This window comes from Microtus oregoni, unplaced genomic scaffold (assembly GCF_018167655.1).
Source record: "Microtus oregoni isolate MIOR12 unplaced genomic scaffold, Mior012 000011F_ref0000422, whole genome shotgun sequence".
Lineage (NCBI taxonomy): Eukaryota > Metazoa > Chordata > Mammalia > Rodentia > Cricetidae > Microtus > Microtus oregoni.
The window spans coordinates 46883466-46898113 of record NW_024543070.1 but is presented as its reverse complement, the minus strand read 5'-3'; the positions used below and the strand labels follow the sequence as shown (position 1 = coordinate 46898113).

The 14648-nt window shown below is 40.7% G+C and overlaps 1 protein-coding gene across 4 annotated transcripts in view; it reads right to left on the bottom strand.

Moving 5' to 3' along the window:
- The window catches only part of LOC121453357 (cytosolic carboxypeptidase 1-like), a 131718-nt gene that overhangs the window by 75650 nt on the left and 41420 nt on the right, over positions 1-14648 (bottom strand). For all 4 annotated transcript variants that reach the window (XM_041660081.1, XM_041660078.1, XM_041660079.1 and 1 more), the window contains 2 exons: positions 11707-11800; positions 1300-1337 (listed from right to left, as the gene is read on the bottom strand). In XM_041660081.1, coding sequence (XP_041516015.1) covers positions 1300-1337; positions 11707-11800 — 132 coding nt within the window. The remainder of the gene's footprint in view (positions 1-1299; positions 1338-11706; positions 11801-14648) is intronic.

The following is a 14648-nucleotide window of genomic DNA, read 5'->3' as shown; positions in this document are numbered from 1 at the left end:
ATGTGATGTGTGTCCCAGTGAGGCCCTGCACACACTACTGTCACACTCACTCCTCCTATACACACTTCCCTTACCACATTACTTCAGAGAGCAAATCTATCCTCTGAGCTAAGTGCCCACAATAAGCAAGTTTTAATATAAGAGAGGATACTCCAAAATGCGCTGGTCCATTTCAAACTATGCAGCCTGCTACATGCTATTTTGCATTATTAGGGTCCTGTGTTGTGTACCCCGTGTGTGCAGTGCAATTGGAAGAGATATTAAATACAAACTACTCATCAGATGCTTGGCTTCATCAAGTGGTCTAAGTTTCTCACATCACAGACAAGAGGAGTTACCCCACTGAGACCCGTCCATTCCATCCCAAGGGTGAAAGTGTCAATGAGAATTCTGGTAAACAACAAAAAATGTATTTTTAAACTTAATTTAGCTCTTTTTTTTATAAAAACACAGAATCTTACTATGTAGCCATGACTGACCTGAAGCTCACTATGCTGACATCAATGACCCTGCCTCTGACTCCCGCCACTGTGCCAGCAAGATCACACTTTAATCATGTTACTCTTAAAAATATATAGCCTTAGAAACTTAGCAAACAAGGTGGCCCCACCCCAGACAATAGTTTCTGAACAACTGCCTGTTATGTACTGGGAGAGGGGGCATATAAAAATTTATCAACAGAAATTTGAAGAGTAAAAGTCAATATTAAATGTTAATTAAGCAACTGGTCATATGGGCGAATACTATGACAATGTTTCAAAGACATACTGAGCCTGTTGGTGAGAAAAACCTCAATACATGTAGCACGTGTTCCCCAACAGCATCAGAAGACACATCTCCCATGTTTCAGCTCTGAAGACAGAGTGAGTTCTGTGCAAACAAATTTATCACTGCTATAAATTTATATCATGTCACTTTTTAAATGGTATTAATGTGAACTTACAAAAATTAGTAAAAACAAAATTCCTAATAAAAATTACTATGTTAATTTATGTGCTATGAAGATATGCATTATAATGACATGCTTATTGAGCTAGTTTATTCCATCCATCTGGATAATTTATTCAAGCACATTTTTATATTTCTTACTTACTGACATAAGCATAAAGCCTTGCCATTAAAATAAAATAAGTAAATGTCATATAAACATCATTTTCTGAGAAATAAACCTCATACAATATCTGTAACTTTGACTACAAGAAACTAGTTTAACTATATACACTAAATCTAATTTCCAACTTCTTGAACATAGATTATAGTTAGTTTAATTACTATTATTTCTAGTATTTAGAAACTTACTTGATTTTAGCAATGCAGCAAGAGTGTCTAAAGCAACCCTGTCAACACAACAAGAAAACACAAACAACAACAAAACTAGTGAAATGAATCTACAATAAAGGCATGCAATCTTGTCAAATATCATTTTGTCCATTATCCATTCCAAATCATTTACTCTTGCAACAGCACTGATTATCTAGTGTTTTCCTTGTGTATATCTACCTCCCCCTCAGTTTAAAATTATTTAATTAAATAAAATTAAAATAGTCAAAGTACTTGTAAAATTTTAATAAAATTAGCATTGTCTTTATGTCAGAAATTAGATAAATGAAATCAATTACAGTATCTGCATTTGACTTTTGAGAGTACACAAACAGCAAAAGAGATGTCACAGGGGCCCCGGTTACAAAAGAATTAATAAGAACAAGTTATAATGGTCTAGTTCAGACCTACAGGGTGCTTGCTACAGGTGTCTCTAACTTTCCTAAGTAACGGCTGTTCAGTGCCATGGGCTAGCATCCTTAGACATGAGGGATAACTGTAAACTGTGCAACTTAGAAGCAAAGCTAATTATTACCCCTTCACAGGACACAGAAAGAGTCCTAAAAGTTGAAGGTACATACATTTTCTTGAATATACTCAGTTACACACAATTATATCAGCTGTCAATAATCAGCCACAAAGACACCATTATCTATCACTGTAGAAAGTCTGTAAATCAAATGGTTTATAAAAAAGTGGGTTACTAGGGGAAAATGTTTCAACTTCAGAAATACAACCCTACATAGTATAATATCTCCTCGTAAGATGTTAGCAACTACAATTTTCACTAAAATATGTGTACTATCAAGATTAAGCATTTCACTCACCATTAAGCATTTGTTGAATGCCTACTACACACTCCTTCATTTATAGAAGTTAAAACAACAGATAATTTTATAGTCTACATTACATAATAGATTGCACACATCTATGAAAAACTTAAGAAATTAAGTCTCTGGTGATGAAGCAGTGGGCGCACAAGTTGTGGTAGAGACGAAGCTGTGACCCTATGAAGAGATGCATGGACGGTTAAGTGACCAGACGGTCTGCAATGCATGAATACTGACTCACAGTTAAACCTAAAAACAATCACTCAACTACACCAGAAACAGATGTTTCATGAATGTGGAAGCTACAGAATCTAAACTACAGCATGCCAAAACACACATAAAAAACCCCATAAAGAAACTAAACTAATAAAAGTCACTTGTTGATAAAGGCAATTACAAAATCAGAAAAGAGTACCTTTAAAGAATTCAGCAAGGGTTAGTGTTGAGCAAGGGTTACTGTGGCCACTGCAATGCTCCCAAGAGCAAGCAGGAACATACTGGGTGGCCAGGCAGCAGAAGCAGTCACCTAGAAAGAACTTCCTGTTTGGGCAAAGGCCTCTGTGTTTATCAGTCAGGAACGGAACACTTCTCATGAAGAGGTGCTGCTGCTGCTGTTGCTGCTGACCACCTGCAGTTAATCCCAAGGGCTAGGCTCTCCTTTGAGACACCGAGGTTGCCAGGACCATTCAGTGGGATCTGCATGTTACTCATCTACAGTCTTGCTGTGGTGGACAAGTCTAAAACATGTCTATTTGGAAGACAGAATAGACACATCTGGGAAATAAAGGAGACTGTCTGCTGTTCTGCAGGCAATGCTGAGAAGTTAGTCATGCATTACTGATGTGCCAAGAGCCTGCCTGATAGAAAGGTTCCTTGTCTGATGTGTAGGGGCTGGATATCCATGATTCTTACAGGAGATTATGCAGGAGTTCACCAACCAGCACCATCTTACCCTCAAAAACAGGGAACACACTGCAGTCCTCTTTAGAATGGAGAAATAAAGGAGATTCTGTAAGAATACCCCAGGGCTTAAAAGCACAATGGTCTGCAAGCCTGGCAGCCTTCTGGAATGTTGAAAATTCCCAACCTACGGAGTTATCACATTATAAAGATTGCGTGTAACAACAGCAACATGGATTAAACTGTTCTTACAATTCATATCCTCTTATAACCTTAAAAGTAACAAAAACAACCTGTGGGTCTGTAGACATAGAGCAGACACACAAAACTACCTACCGAGCCTAGAAGGAAGAACACCTGCACACACCAACTATTCTCTAGCTGCTCACTCCCTGAGGAGGGACAGTATGCTATGTCAGATGGATGTGTCATATTGCAGGGTGAAATCAAAGAGAACTAGGGACTCTGTTTCTCTGTGGCATCTTAACTTTTATTATGTTATTATGCATCCCTCTACACCGTGGTACAACCACTGAAGGGTACAGATCTGTGGGAGAGCACCTGACCATCATGGACAAAACCCTAGGTTCAATCCCTGTTAGCAAGGGGGAGATTAGTACATAAACAGACAAAATATATATTCCTCTGAGCATTTAACAATAAAAAGCTAAAAGATCCATTGAATTCTTTGCATCTTTACATCAAGGAGGGGGATGTCACTGTGTATTTCTTGCCATGTCAATATAACATTCTCTCTATCAAACTTTTTACTGCAGATACTATCATGACCACCTGAAAGAGCAACCTCAGATACAAGTACACAGAAAGAAATCAGTATATAAAAGACATTTCAAGGGACAAGGTACAATGAAGACAGCTGACAATATGGTGACGAAAGACCAGAACTTTCATGAGCTATTAACAAATGAAATGAACTTCTTCACTGTTACAAGCTGAACTATATTCCACATCTCTAACCTCAGGATCTAACCTCACCAGGAAACAGGGTCAGTAAAGATGAAATCCATTAATAGGAGGTCATGCTGCAGGTAGGCGGGCTCTTACTATCGTTCGCAGGACACCCTTAAAGAAGACGTTAAAACAAACACATGGAGAATCCATCTACTGAGGATGAAAGCAGAAGGCTCGAAGCTGAGACTGCCAAGGATGGCTCAAAAATCGCCAGCAAACCAGCACAACTGGTGAGAAGGCAGGAGTAAGGCTCTCTCCACGGTTTCAGAAGAGGACAGCCTGCTGAGGATCTGAGACTGGGCATCCAGGCTCTTCAGCTGTGAGACAGTAAACACCTGTCATTTCCAGCCACCAAATCAGCCTGGGAAGCTGATGCAATGAAATGAACGCTATTACTTACTCATCTTTAGCTAACTCTTTACAAGTGAAGGGGGGGGAGGGGCAGAAGAGGGAAGCAGGTGTCCTGGAACTGGAGTCACAGGCAGTTGTGACCCACTGAACAAGGGTGATGGGAACCAGACCTGAGCCTCTTGCAAAGTAGCAAGCACATGTTGACCACTGAGCAGTCTCTCAATCGAGTCAATGGCTAACTTGATTCCAAACTGTAAAAGCTGGCAGCTGTTTTCTTCAGGGAGAGAAGCTGAAGCGCGCGCACAGCCCCAGCACCAGTGGCTCTGAGCTTCACCTCCACAGTTGCATCAGATAAAGAAATTAGCAGCTTGCAATCATCTTGAAACTTTTATCAAAACATTATCCAAAAGGTATAAACTTGGTGTCACTGCCAGTGCCCCTCAGTCTGCCCCAGCCATGCAACTGTCAACCACATTCAGAGGGACTAGTTTGGTCCTATGCTTGTTCCTTCCCAGTCTGGCTGGAGTTGCTGCGCTCCCATTAGTTCAGGTAGACTGTTTCAGCGGGTGGACACATCATGGCTTTGACCTCTTTGCTCATATTCTCATTCCTGCCACTCTTCAACTGGACTTTGGGAACTCAGCTCAGTAATCCAATGTGGGTCTCTGCCTCTGTTTCCATCAGTTGCTGGATGAAGGTTCTATGGTGATATTTAAGCTATTCATCAGTCTGACTACAGGACAAGGTCAGTTCGGGCACCCTCTCCTCTACTGCTTAGGGTCTTAGCTGAGATCATTCTTTTAGATTCCTGGGAATTTTTCTAGAGCCAAGTTTCTTGCTAATCCTATAATGGCTCCCTCAATCAATAAACCTCTTTCCTTGCTCTCATCTCTGTCCTTAATCCTTCTGAACTATCCCATTCCCTCAAGTTCTCCTCACCTGTCCCCTACTCCCCTCCTCTTCTCCTTCCACTCTCCCTTCTCCCCCAACCCCCATGCTCCCAATTTTGTCAGGCGATCTTGTCTGTTTTGACTTTCCAGGTGGATCTACATGTGTTTTTCTTAGGTTCACCAGGATTTATCCCTACTGCATGTACTGGCTTTTTGGGAACCTGTTCTCTCTGGATGATACCTTGCTCAGCCTATAATATAGTAGGGAGGGCCTTGGGCCTTCCTCAAAACAATGTGTCTTACCCTCTCTGAGGATTGGATGGGATGGGGTGGGAGAGTATGTGGAGGGAATGGGAGGAGAGGAGGGAGTGGGAACTTGGATTGGTATATATAATGAAAAAAGACAGTTTGTTTTCTTTTTTAAAAAAGAAAACAAAAGGAAAAAGTATAAACTTCAGCATAAAATTCTGAAACTCTGTGACATTAATAAGCCAATGTCGATTCCTAAAATAAATTCTAAATACTAAACTTAAAAGACAATATGAATTTTTAAAAATTATAAAAATCCTTACATATTTTAAATGAATGATTCATATTGGGTTAACTGATTAAAGTTTCTCAGTTTCCAAATATTTATACTTTCTCCTACAGTTTTCCAATTTTTGTATTTTCCACCCAGAAGAATACTCACAAGAACCCAAAGGGCAGTCCACGAGCAAGGAGGAAATAACAGGGAGAGCAGTTGTTAATGAAGTTAGCACACCTACGTTAAGTTGAAGGTCAAGCCCAGCAATGACCTTCAATGTGAGGTGAGCCCTAATACAACTTGACTGCTCTCCTTGTAGAAGAGCTTACCCAGGAAATCTCATCTATTTCCCCTTCCCAGGGAAATACATGTGTACCTCTTTGGCTCTCCTTGTTACCTAGCTTCTCTGGAGCTGTGGACTGTAGTCTGATTATCCTTTACAGTTAATATCCACTTATGAGTGACTATATACCGTGTTTGTCTTTCTGGGTCTGGGTTACCTCACTCAGGATGATTTTTTCTAGTTCCATCTATTTGCCTGCAAATTTCATGATATCCTTGTTTTTTACCACTAAGTAATACTCCACTGTGTAAATGTATCACATTTTCTTTATTCTTCAATAGAGGAGTATGTAGGTTGTTTCCAGGTTCTGGTTATTATGAATAATGCTGCTGTGAACATAGAAGAGAAGTGTCCTTGAGGTATGACTGAGAATCCTTTGGGTATATACCCAAGATTGGTAATGCTGGGTCTTGAGATAGGTTGATACCCAATTTTCTGAGAAACTGCCATACACTCCCATCAGCAGTGGAGGAGTGTTCCCTTTACTCCACATCCTCTCCAACATAAGCTGTCATCAGTGTTTTTGATTTTAGTTATTCTGACAAATGTAAGCTGGTGTCTCAGAGTCATTTTGATTTGCATTTCCCTGATGGCTAAGGATGTTGAACAATTCTTTAAGTGTGTCTCTGTGATTTGAGATTCTTCTGTTGAGAATTCTCTGTTTAAATCTGTATACCACTTTTAAATTAGATTATTTGGTATTTTGATGTTTGGTTTCTTGAGTTCTTTAGATATTTGGATATCAACCCTCTGTCAGATATGGAATTGGTGAATATTCCCATTCATTTTGTCATTTTGTCTTACTGACATTTTCCTTTGCCTTACAGAAGCTTTTCAGTTTCAGGAGATCCCATTTATGAATTGTCAATATCAATTGTGCTACTGGCATTATATTCAGGAAACTGTCTCCTGTGACAATGAGTTCAAGGCAACTTTCCCCTTTCTCTTCTATCAGGTATGCTGTAACTGGATTTATATTGAGGTCTTTGATCCACTTGGACTTGAGTTTTGTGCAGGGCAATAAATACGGGTCTATTTGCATTCTTCCATATGCTGACATCCAGTTATGTCAGCACCATTTGTTGAAGATGCTTTTTTCCCACTGTATAATTTTGGCTACTTTATCAAAAACTATAGGTATGTGGATTTGCACCAGGGTCTTCGACCTGATTCCACTGATCCATCAATCTGTTTTTATGCCAATACCATGCTGTTTTTTATTACTATATCTTTATAGTAGAGCTTGAAGTCAGGAATTGTGATACCTCTAGAAGTTCCTTTATTATACAGGATTGTTTTAGCTATCCTGGGCTTTTTTTCCCCCCATATGAAATTGAGTATTGTTCTTCCAAAGTCTGCGAAGAACTGTGTTAGAATTTTGATGGGTATTTCATTAAATCTATACATTGTTTTTAGTAAAGATTGCTATTTTTACTATGTTAACCCTACCAATCCATGAGCATGAGAGATCTTTCCATTTTCTGCTATCTTCTCCAATTTCTTTCCTCAAAGACTTAAAGTTCTTGTCATACAGGTCTTTCTCTGTTTGGTTATAAACTGGGTTGGGTGGGTTGGGGTGGGACAAAGGAAGAGAATAATGAAACAGATATCTTGATGGGGGGGGGCAGTTTGGGGTTAGGGAGAAAAAATTTGTCAGGGAAACTCCCAGGAATCCACAAGGATGATCCCAGCTGAGACTCCTAGCAATAGTGGGGAGCATGTCTGAACTGATCTTCTGTAATCAGATTGGTGACTACCCTAATTGCCATCAGAGAGCCTTCATCCAGTAACTAAGGTGAATATAGAGATCCACAGTTAAGCACTGGCCCAAGCTCCAGGAGTGTGTGTGCTCCTAGGATTCATTCCATTAAATCCCTATAATTTATAATGAAGACACCAACACTAAGTATCTTTATACCTGGAAAAGACAAGAATGATGGGTTAAGTAACTTACTCTGGACTAGGCAGCCAGTGAGTAGCTGGGTGACATCACCTCCAGGCCCTGCCTGCACAGCCCACTGCACTACCCTCATTATGCCAAGTGGGCTCCCTAGCTATGATACAAATACTTTATTTTGTTACATTTTATCAGTTATGTTAAGACTGTACATGATGTTTAAATAAGTAAACATATGGGCTACAAATACTAAACTAATAATTATATGTACAAGTAATCTTCCCAAATATCTTGAAATGTTTATTTATTTATTTCCTTAGATAAAGGCTCTCCCAATGTCCTAGACTAGCTTCCAACTAACAATATTCCTGCCTTATGTCTCCCACATGCTGGAACAGGTGTCTACCACCACATTCATTTATTTTGACCTTTATTAAGAAAAAAAAGATCCAAATACTCTGCACCCTCTTTGTTAAAAAATAAAATTTGGAGGTTGGAGAGATGGAGCTGTAGTACATACTGGTATTACAGAGCACCAGAGTGTGGTTCCCAGAAACCACATCAGGTGCCTTACAACTACCGTAACTCCAGCTCCATGTGGAAAATCTGACGGCTCTGGCCTCCAAAGGTACCCACATGCACGCACATGTATGCATAATTAAAAATATAAAATAAAATATTTAAAGAATAGAGTTCAGTCAAATACTTCAGGTTTACATGTTCGTCTTTATAAACATTTCAAAGCAAAAACTTTAAAAAGACATGTTTTTAAATATTTATTTTTATCATTTTTAACTATGTGTGGGGGGTCGTATGGGCAGTTTAGTACAGTGCCTACAGAGACTAAAAGAGGGCCCTGGATTCTCTGGAGCTGGAGTTACAGAAGATATTGAGCTGGCCAACATGGGTGCTGGGAACAAAACTCAGGACCTCTTCAAGAGCAAGTCACACTCTTAACCTCAAGCTGATCTACTTCTCCAACCCCAATAGTCACTATATTTTTAGTTGTTTTATACATGTGTATCTATGTGAGTATAGGCTCTATGTGTGCAGATGTGCACAGAAGCCAGAAGAGGTGTCAGGGCCTCTGGAGATGGCATTCTCCACCCGACATGGGTGGTGGGAACCAAACTCCAATCTTCTGGAAGAACAGGAAGTGGTGAGCTCTCTCTTGCACCACAGTCATTATTTTACAAGCCCCACTCAAATACAGATTCCGGCAGAGGGAAGAGTGAACACTGACTCAAGACTCAGCAGGTAGAGGGAGTCTTCTGACAAGCAGACACGTCAGCACAGCGACATACATGGTGCCACAGTACCCATCACCACCATCACCTGGGAAACATTTCATCTTAAAAAGTAAACGCAGGCAAGCTGCAAGTACACATAAAGGACATACCTGTACGCCAGTCACCTAATCCAGAGTGACATATTTACACCTCACAGAGACCCTTCAATAAACACAACACAACAATGGGCTCTTTGTTGTTTTTAAAGAAGTATGAGGGCTGGGCAATGGCGGCACACACCTTTAACCCAAGTGTTTGAGAGATAGACATAAAAGGATCTCTGTGTTCAAAGCCAGCCTGGTCAATCAAGCAAGTTCCAGGACAGTCAGGGCTACACAGAGAACTCCTGTCTCGAAAAAAACAACAAATAACAACAATAATAGATATTATTATGAGATACAACCAACAAATAAAACTTATTTGAATGCTAATACTAATAAGCTAAGTATTAAGAAGGCATTTCTTCAGCAGTCAGAAAACAAAAAATGAAATTAAGAACCACTATAATATTGTTGGGCACAGAAATGAACTTGTGGCAACATAAGAAGTTCGTACCTAACAGTAATCAAACGTGCTGGCAGATATAATACATGGACTGAAAGAAGAGTAAGATAACAATGGTAGAATGCAGGCCCTGCTGAGATTGGGAGTTCATAAACTACTCTACTTCTCTGGGAAGTTGCAACTCCCTTAAGATTCTGGGGTAATAATGGACAGGGTGCCTAAACTGGCCCTGCCCTGTAGTCACATTGATGACTATCTTAAATGTCACCATAGAACCTTCATCCAGCAACAGATGGAAGCGGAGCACTGGGCTGAGCTCCCAAAGTCCAGTTAAAGAGTTGGAGGAGTGAGAATATGATCAAAGAGGTCAAGACCATGATGGAGACACCCACTGAACCAGCTTACCTGAGCTAATGGAAACTCACCAACTCCAGCCTGACAGCAAAGGAACCAGCATAGGACCAAACTAGGCTCTCTGGATATGGGTGATAGTTATATGGCTCAGGCAGACTCTGGGCCACTAGCAGTGAGACCAGGATTTATCCCTACTTCTTGTTCTGGATTTTTGGAAGCCATTCTCTTTGGAGGGATACCTTGCTCAGCCTAGATATAGTGGGAAGGGCCTAGGTCTTGCCTCAAAGCAATGTGCTAGACTTTCTTAACAAACCATAGGAAGCCTTACCTTCTCTGAGGAGTGGGGTGGGGGAGTGGAGGGAACAGGTGGAGGGGAGGGAGAGGGAACTGGGATTGGTATGAAAAATGAGAAAAGGTAGTTTAAAAAAAATAGACAAAAAAGTTTCTGGGAACAATGTCTATGACTTCTTTATTTCTCATCTAAATAAATCAATGTAAAAGTGTGACTCTACGGGCCGGAGAGATGGCTCAGCACTTAAGAGCATTGCCTGCTCTTCCAAAGGTCCTGAGTTCAATTCCCAGCAACCACATGGTGGCTCACAACCATCTGTAATGGGGTCTGGTGCCCTCTTCTGGCCTGTAGGCATATATACAGAATATTGTATACATAATAAATAAATAAATAAATAAATATTTTTTGAAAAGTTGTGACTCTACAACATCCAAGAACATGGAAATTATTTTCTAGTAAGGCATTATTATCCTCTTGATATCACTATAGCAGTGATGCTATTTTTCCATCCTTATTTAACAGAGGTGTTTGCTCAAGTAGTCGCCTAATTTACTGGGAGAAATAACCATTCCATATGACCTACTCAACAGTCCCCAATAAAACATGCAAATAGCACTGTGACAGGAGCATAAATGACAGGACAATGATGACACACTGAAACTCATGGGGAGGATACATTATGAGCCTTGCTGTGTGAGTTTTAAAAACCCCTAAATACAACTAAACATAACCCCAAAACAGAGTGCTTCATCTCTGAGGTTAGAGGACCTATAAACTAATGGAAACACATGTGCACAATATAGCATCTAACATATACTCATATACCCATACATGTCCCAATAGAAGAAAAGATAAAAATAACAACATGATTTGAAAAAAATTATAATTTCAAGACATATCAGGTAGTCTTGAGAAGGAAGATAGCAGTCTTTAGAAGATTAGCCAGTTGGTGAGGACTACAGTAGGCACTCAACAAAGGCTTCAGTGAATGATACTCTGTAAATGGCCTATCTTCTCACAGGATCTAGAACCACTCAAAGTCGACATGACTAAAATACTAGTCTTAGTAAACTGAAACTTTCTAATTTAAAGATTAAGCTTTTAATTAAGAACATCTTCATCATTATAAAAAGTCACTACTTAAGAACTAGAGACTCTTAACTACAACTAACTTCAACTGCCCAGGCAACGGCAATAACTAAGGACATATTTCTACTCATGCCAAAACATTTACTCACTTCATAAGACCCGAGTTCTTCTTACTGAAAGGTCCAATGATTTTAAACATCAGCTCCACAACTCCATTTTTACCTAAAGATACTGCGTTCACAGCTGAGAAACAAGAGAAAGACACAAAATAATATGGGTCTTAGTGATGAATCCAAAAGCATTCCAAAGTATTTAGTCAGTGTGAATGCGAGCTACCAGTACACGCTGAAGGTCTGCTGTAGGGTTGGGAGGTTGGTAGGTATTTTGCTTTGCTTGCATGGGAAGCTGGAAGCAACTAGCACTCCAAAAAAAGTTATGATGAGATGACACCAGGAAAGGGAATGTGGGGAGTAAGAGACAAGCACTGGCCCTGCTCTGAGAAAACTGAGCACGGCAAGAGCAGCAGAGACTATAAGCCATGACTACGTCATTGTCTAGATGCAGTAAGTGGTGTAGACTGTTTATTCTCCCTGGGCATCCCCACTTCAGAGTGAGATGGGGACTTCTGGGAAAAATGATGCCTAAGTCCACTCAATGTGAACATGAGTTAGCTCTGAAAGGAACAAGGTGGAGTTTAGAAGGTAGAAGTTTCTGAAACAGCTCAACAGATAGGTAGGTACACCATGGACAATGTCAGAATGAAAATCACAGATTATCAATGGCTACATGTGACAACACCTGCAAATGGGAAAGTGAGAAAAGACAGACGAGGGCCTTCAGCTACAGCAACTGACACCCAGCAACACACTAGATATGCATTCAAACAGCCTGGGCAGAGTGGGGGTGCTCTGGAGAGTCCAACCTAGTGTGATGCAACCAGGGCCTTCACTAAAGCAAGCTCTGAATATGCAAAACTGAAGACTTAGTATTCTACAGAGAATGGGCAGTAAGAAAACTGCTCCGTATTTTAAATTCTGAACAAATGTTAAAGAAATTACACATACACTGTGTGTGGTAGTTGTCTGCCTTTAATCCCAGCACTCAAGAAACAGCAGCAGGTGGATCTCTCTGAGTTTGAAGCCAGACTGCTCTACATGGTGAGTTCTAAGACAGACAAGACTACACAAGGAGAACCTGTCTCAAAAACAAACAAGCACACACACACACAAAAATTACACAGAAACCATCTGTTAGCCTTCTAGTGCTTTATTCAATAAAATGCCACCAAAAAATGCAGCTCTTCTATCCCCTGAGAACCCGAGCCCCTGCTCTCCACCTGTGCCAGCCTTCTCCATCACCCTGGGGACCCGAGCCCCTGCTCTCCGCCTGTGCCAGCCTTCTCCATCACCCTGGGAACCCGAGCCCCTGCTCTCCGCCTGTGCCAGCCTTCTCCATCACCCTGGGGACCCGAGCCCCTGCTCTCCGCCTGTGCCAGCCTTCCACAGTCACACCTCCAGCATCTTCTTTCCTCAATTGGCTGCTGTATTTAAAATTGTTTCACTTTTATTTCAAATTAAGTTTTTAATTTTTCAATCAATTTTTCTCTTTCCTAATCAATGTGATTTTTGTTTTGTCTTGTTGGTTTTGGTTTTTGACACAGGGCTTGATTCCTCTGTGAGACCTGGCTGTTCTAGAACTTGTTGTGTAAACTAAGTTGGCCTTAAACTCAGAGATTTACCTGCCTCTGCCTCCCAAGTGGTGGGATCTAAATTACTTTTTCTTTTTTTTTTCCTAATTCATTCCTCACTTTTACTGTTTATGTCTGTTCTTTGTTGATTAAATAACAAATTCTTTACCTATGTCCTTAGTCATATAAGTGTTCGTTGCTTTTCTGAGCACACCTACAACTAAGCACTCAGCATATACATGCACATGTGTATACACATATACCTTACACTGCATCAATATTTCTTCATGATATTCAAATGGTCTAGAATTTATTTCGTGTGTGTGTGTGTGTGTGTGTGTGTGTGTGTGTGTGTGTGTATGTGTGAGTGTACATATGGAGGCCTGAGGTCAATGTCAAGTGGCTTTTCCTATCGTTCTACATTTTTTGAGATGGGTCTCTCATTGTATCTGGAGTTCAGTGATTCATTTAAACAGACTGGCCAGCAAGCTCCCTCTCGCCATTGCTGTAGGACAATGGCTTGTACCCTGTCACTTGTATTTTAAATAAATGCTGATTGGCCAGTAGCCAGGCAGCAAGTATAGGCGGGGTGACCAGGCAGGAAGTAGAGGTGGGGCAAAAGCAGGAGAATCCTGGTAACAGGAAAGAGTCAGTCTGCAGTCATCACACAGAGAGAGAGGAAGCCAGACACAAAGCAAGCAAGATGTGACCACCTCGCTGAAAAAGGCACCAAGCCACGTGGCTAACACAGACAAGAATAACGGGCTAATATAAGATGTAAGAAAGAGTTAATAAGAAGCCTGAGCTACTAGGCCAAGCATTTTATGATTAATCTAGACCTCTGTGTGTTTATTTGGGTTATAAACAAGAATACTAGGGACCAAAGCTCAGGGCCTCATGCTTGTACAACAAGAATTTACTAACTGAGCCATCTCCCTATGGTTCATGCGTTAACTGAGATTTCAGTCAGAAAACACACGGCAAATGTTTATCTCATAGGTTTGAGACCTAATATATCAAAGTGAGAGTATTGAGGGGGGGAGTAATTAAAAACAATCTCCCTTCAATTGCCCTTCTCTCTAACTTCCCGAGACACCAGCACCATTCTCTGTGTGCTCTGCTGCCTCCCTGGTGATAGGCCAATGCTGCAGGTAAAAGACTAGGTGCCTTCCACCTCCTCCTTTGTCCGTGAACGCCCAGAGTGTCTTACTTTTGTTTTCTGTTGCTGTGATCAAAATACACTGACAAAAGCAACTTATGGGGGAAAGTTTTTATTTAGCTCATAAGCTCAGGAAACTGCCCATCATAACGGGGGCAGGGGGAGGGGAGGGCAAGGCGGCAAGAGCCTAAAGTAGCTGCTCACATGAACCACGTCAGGGATAGAGAACAGCACATGCACCCATC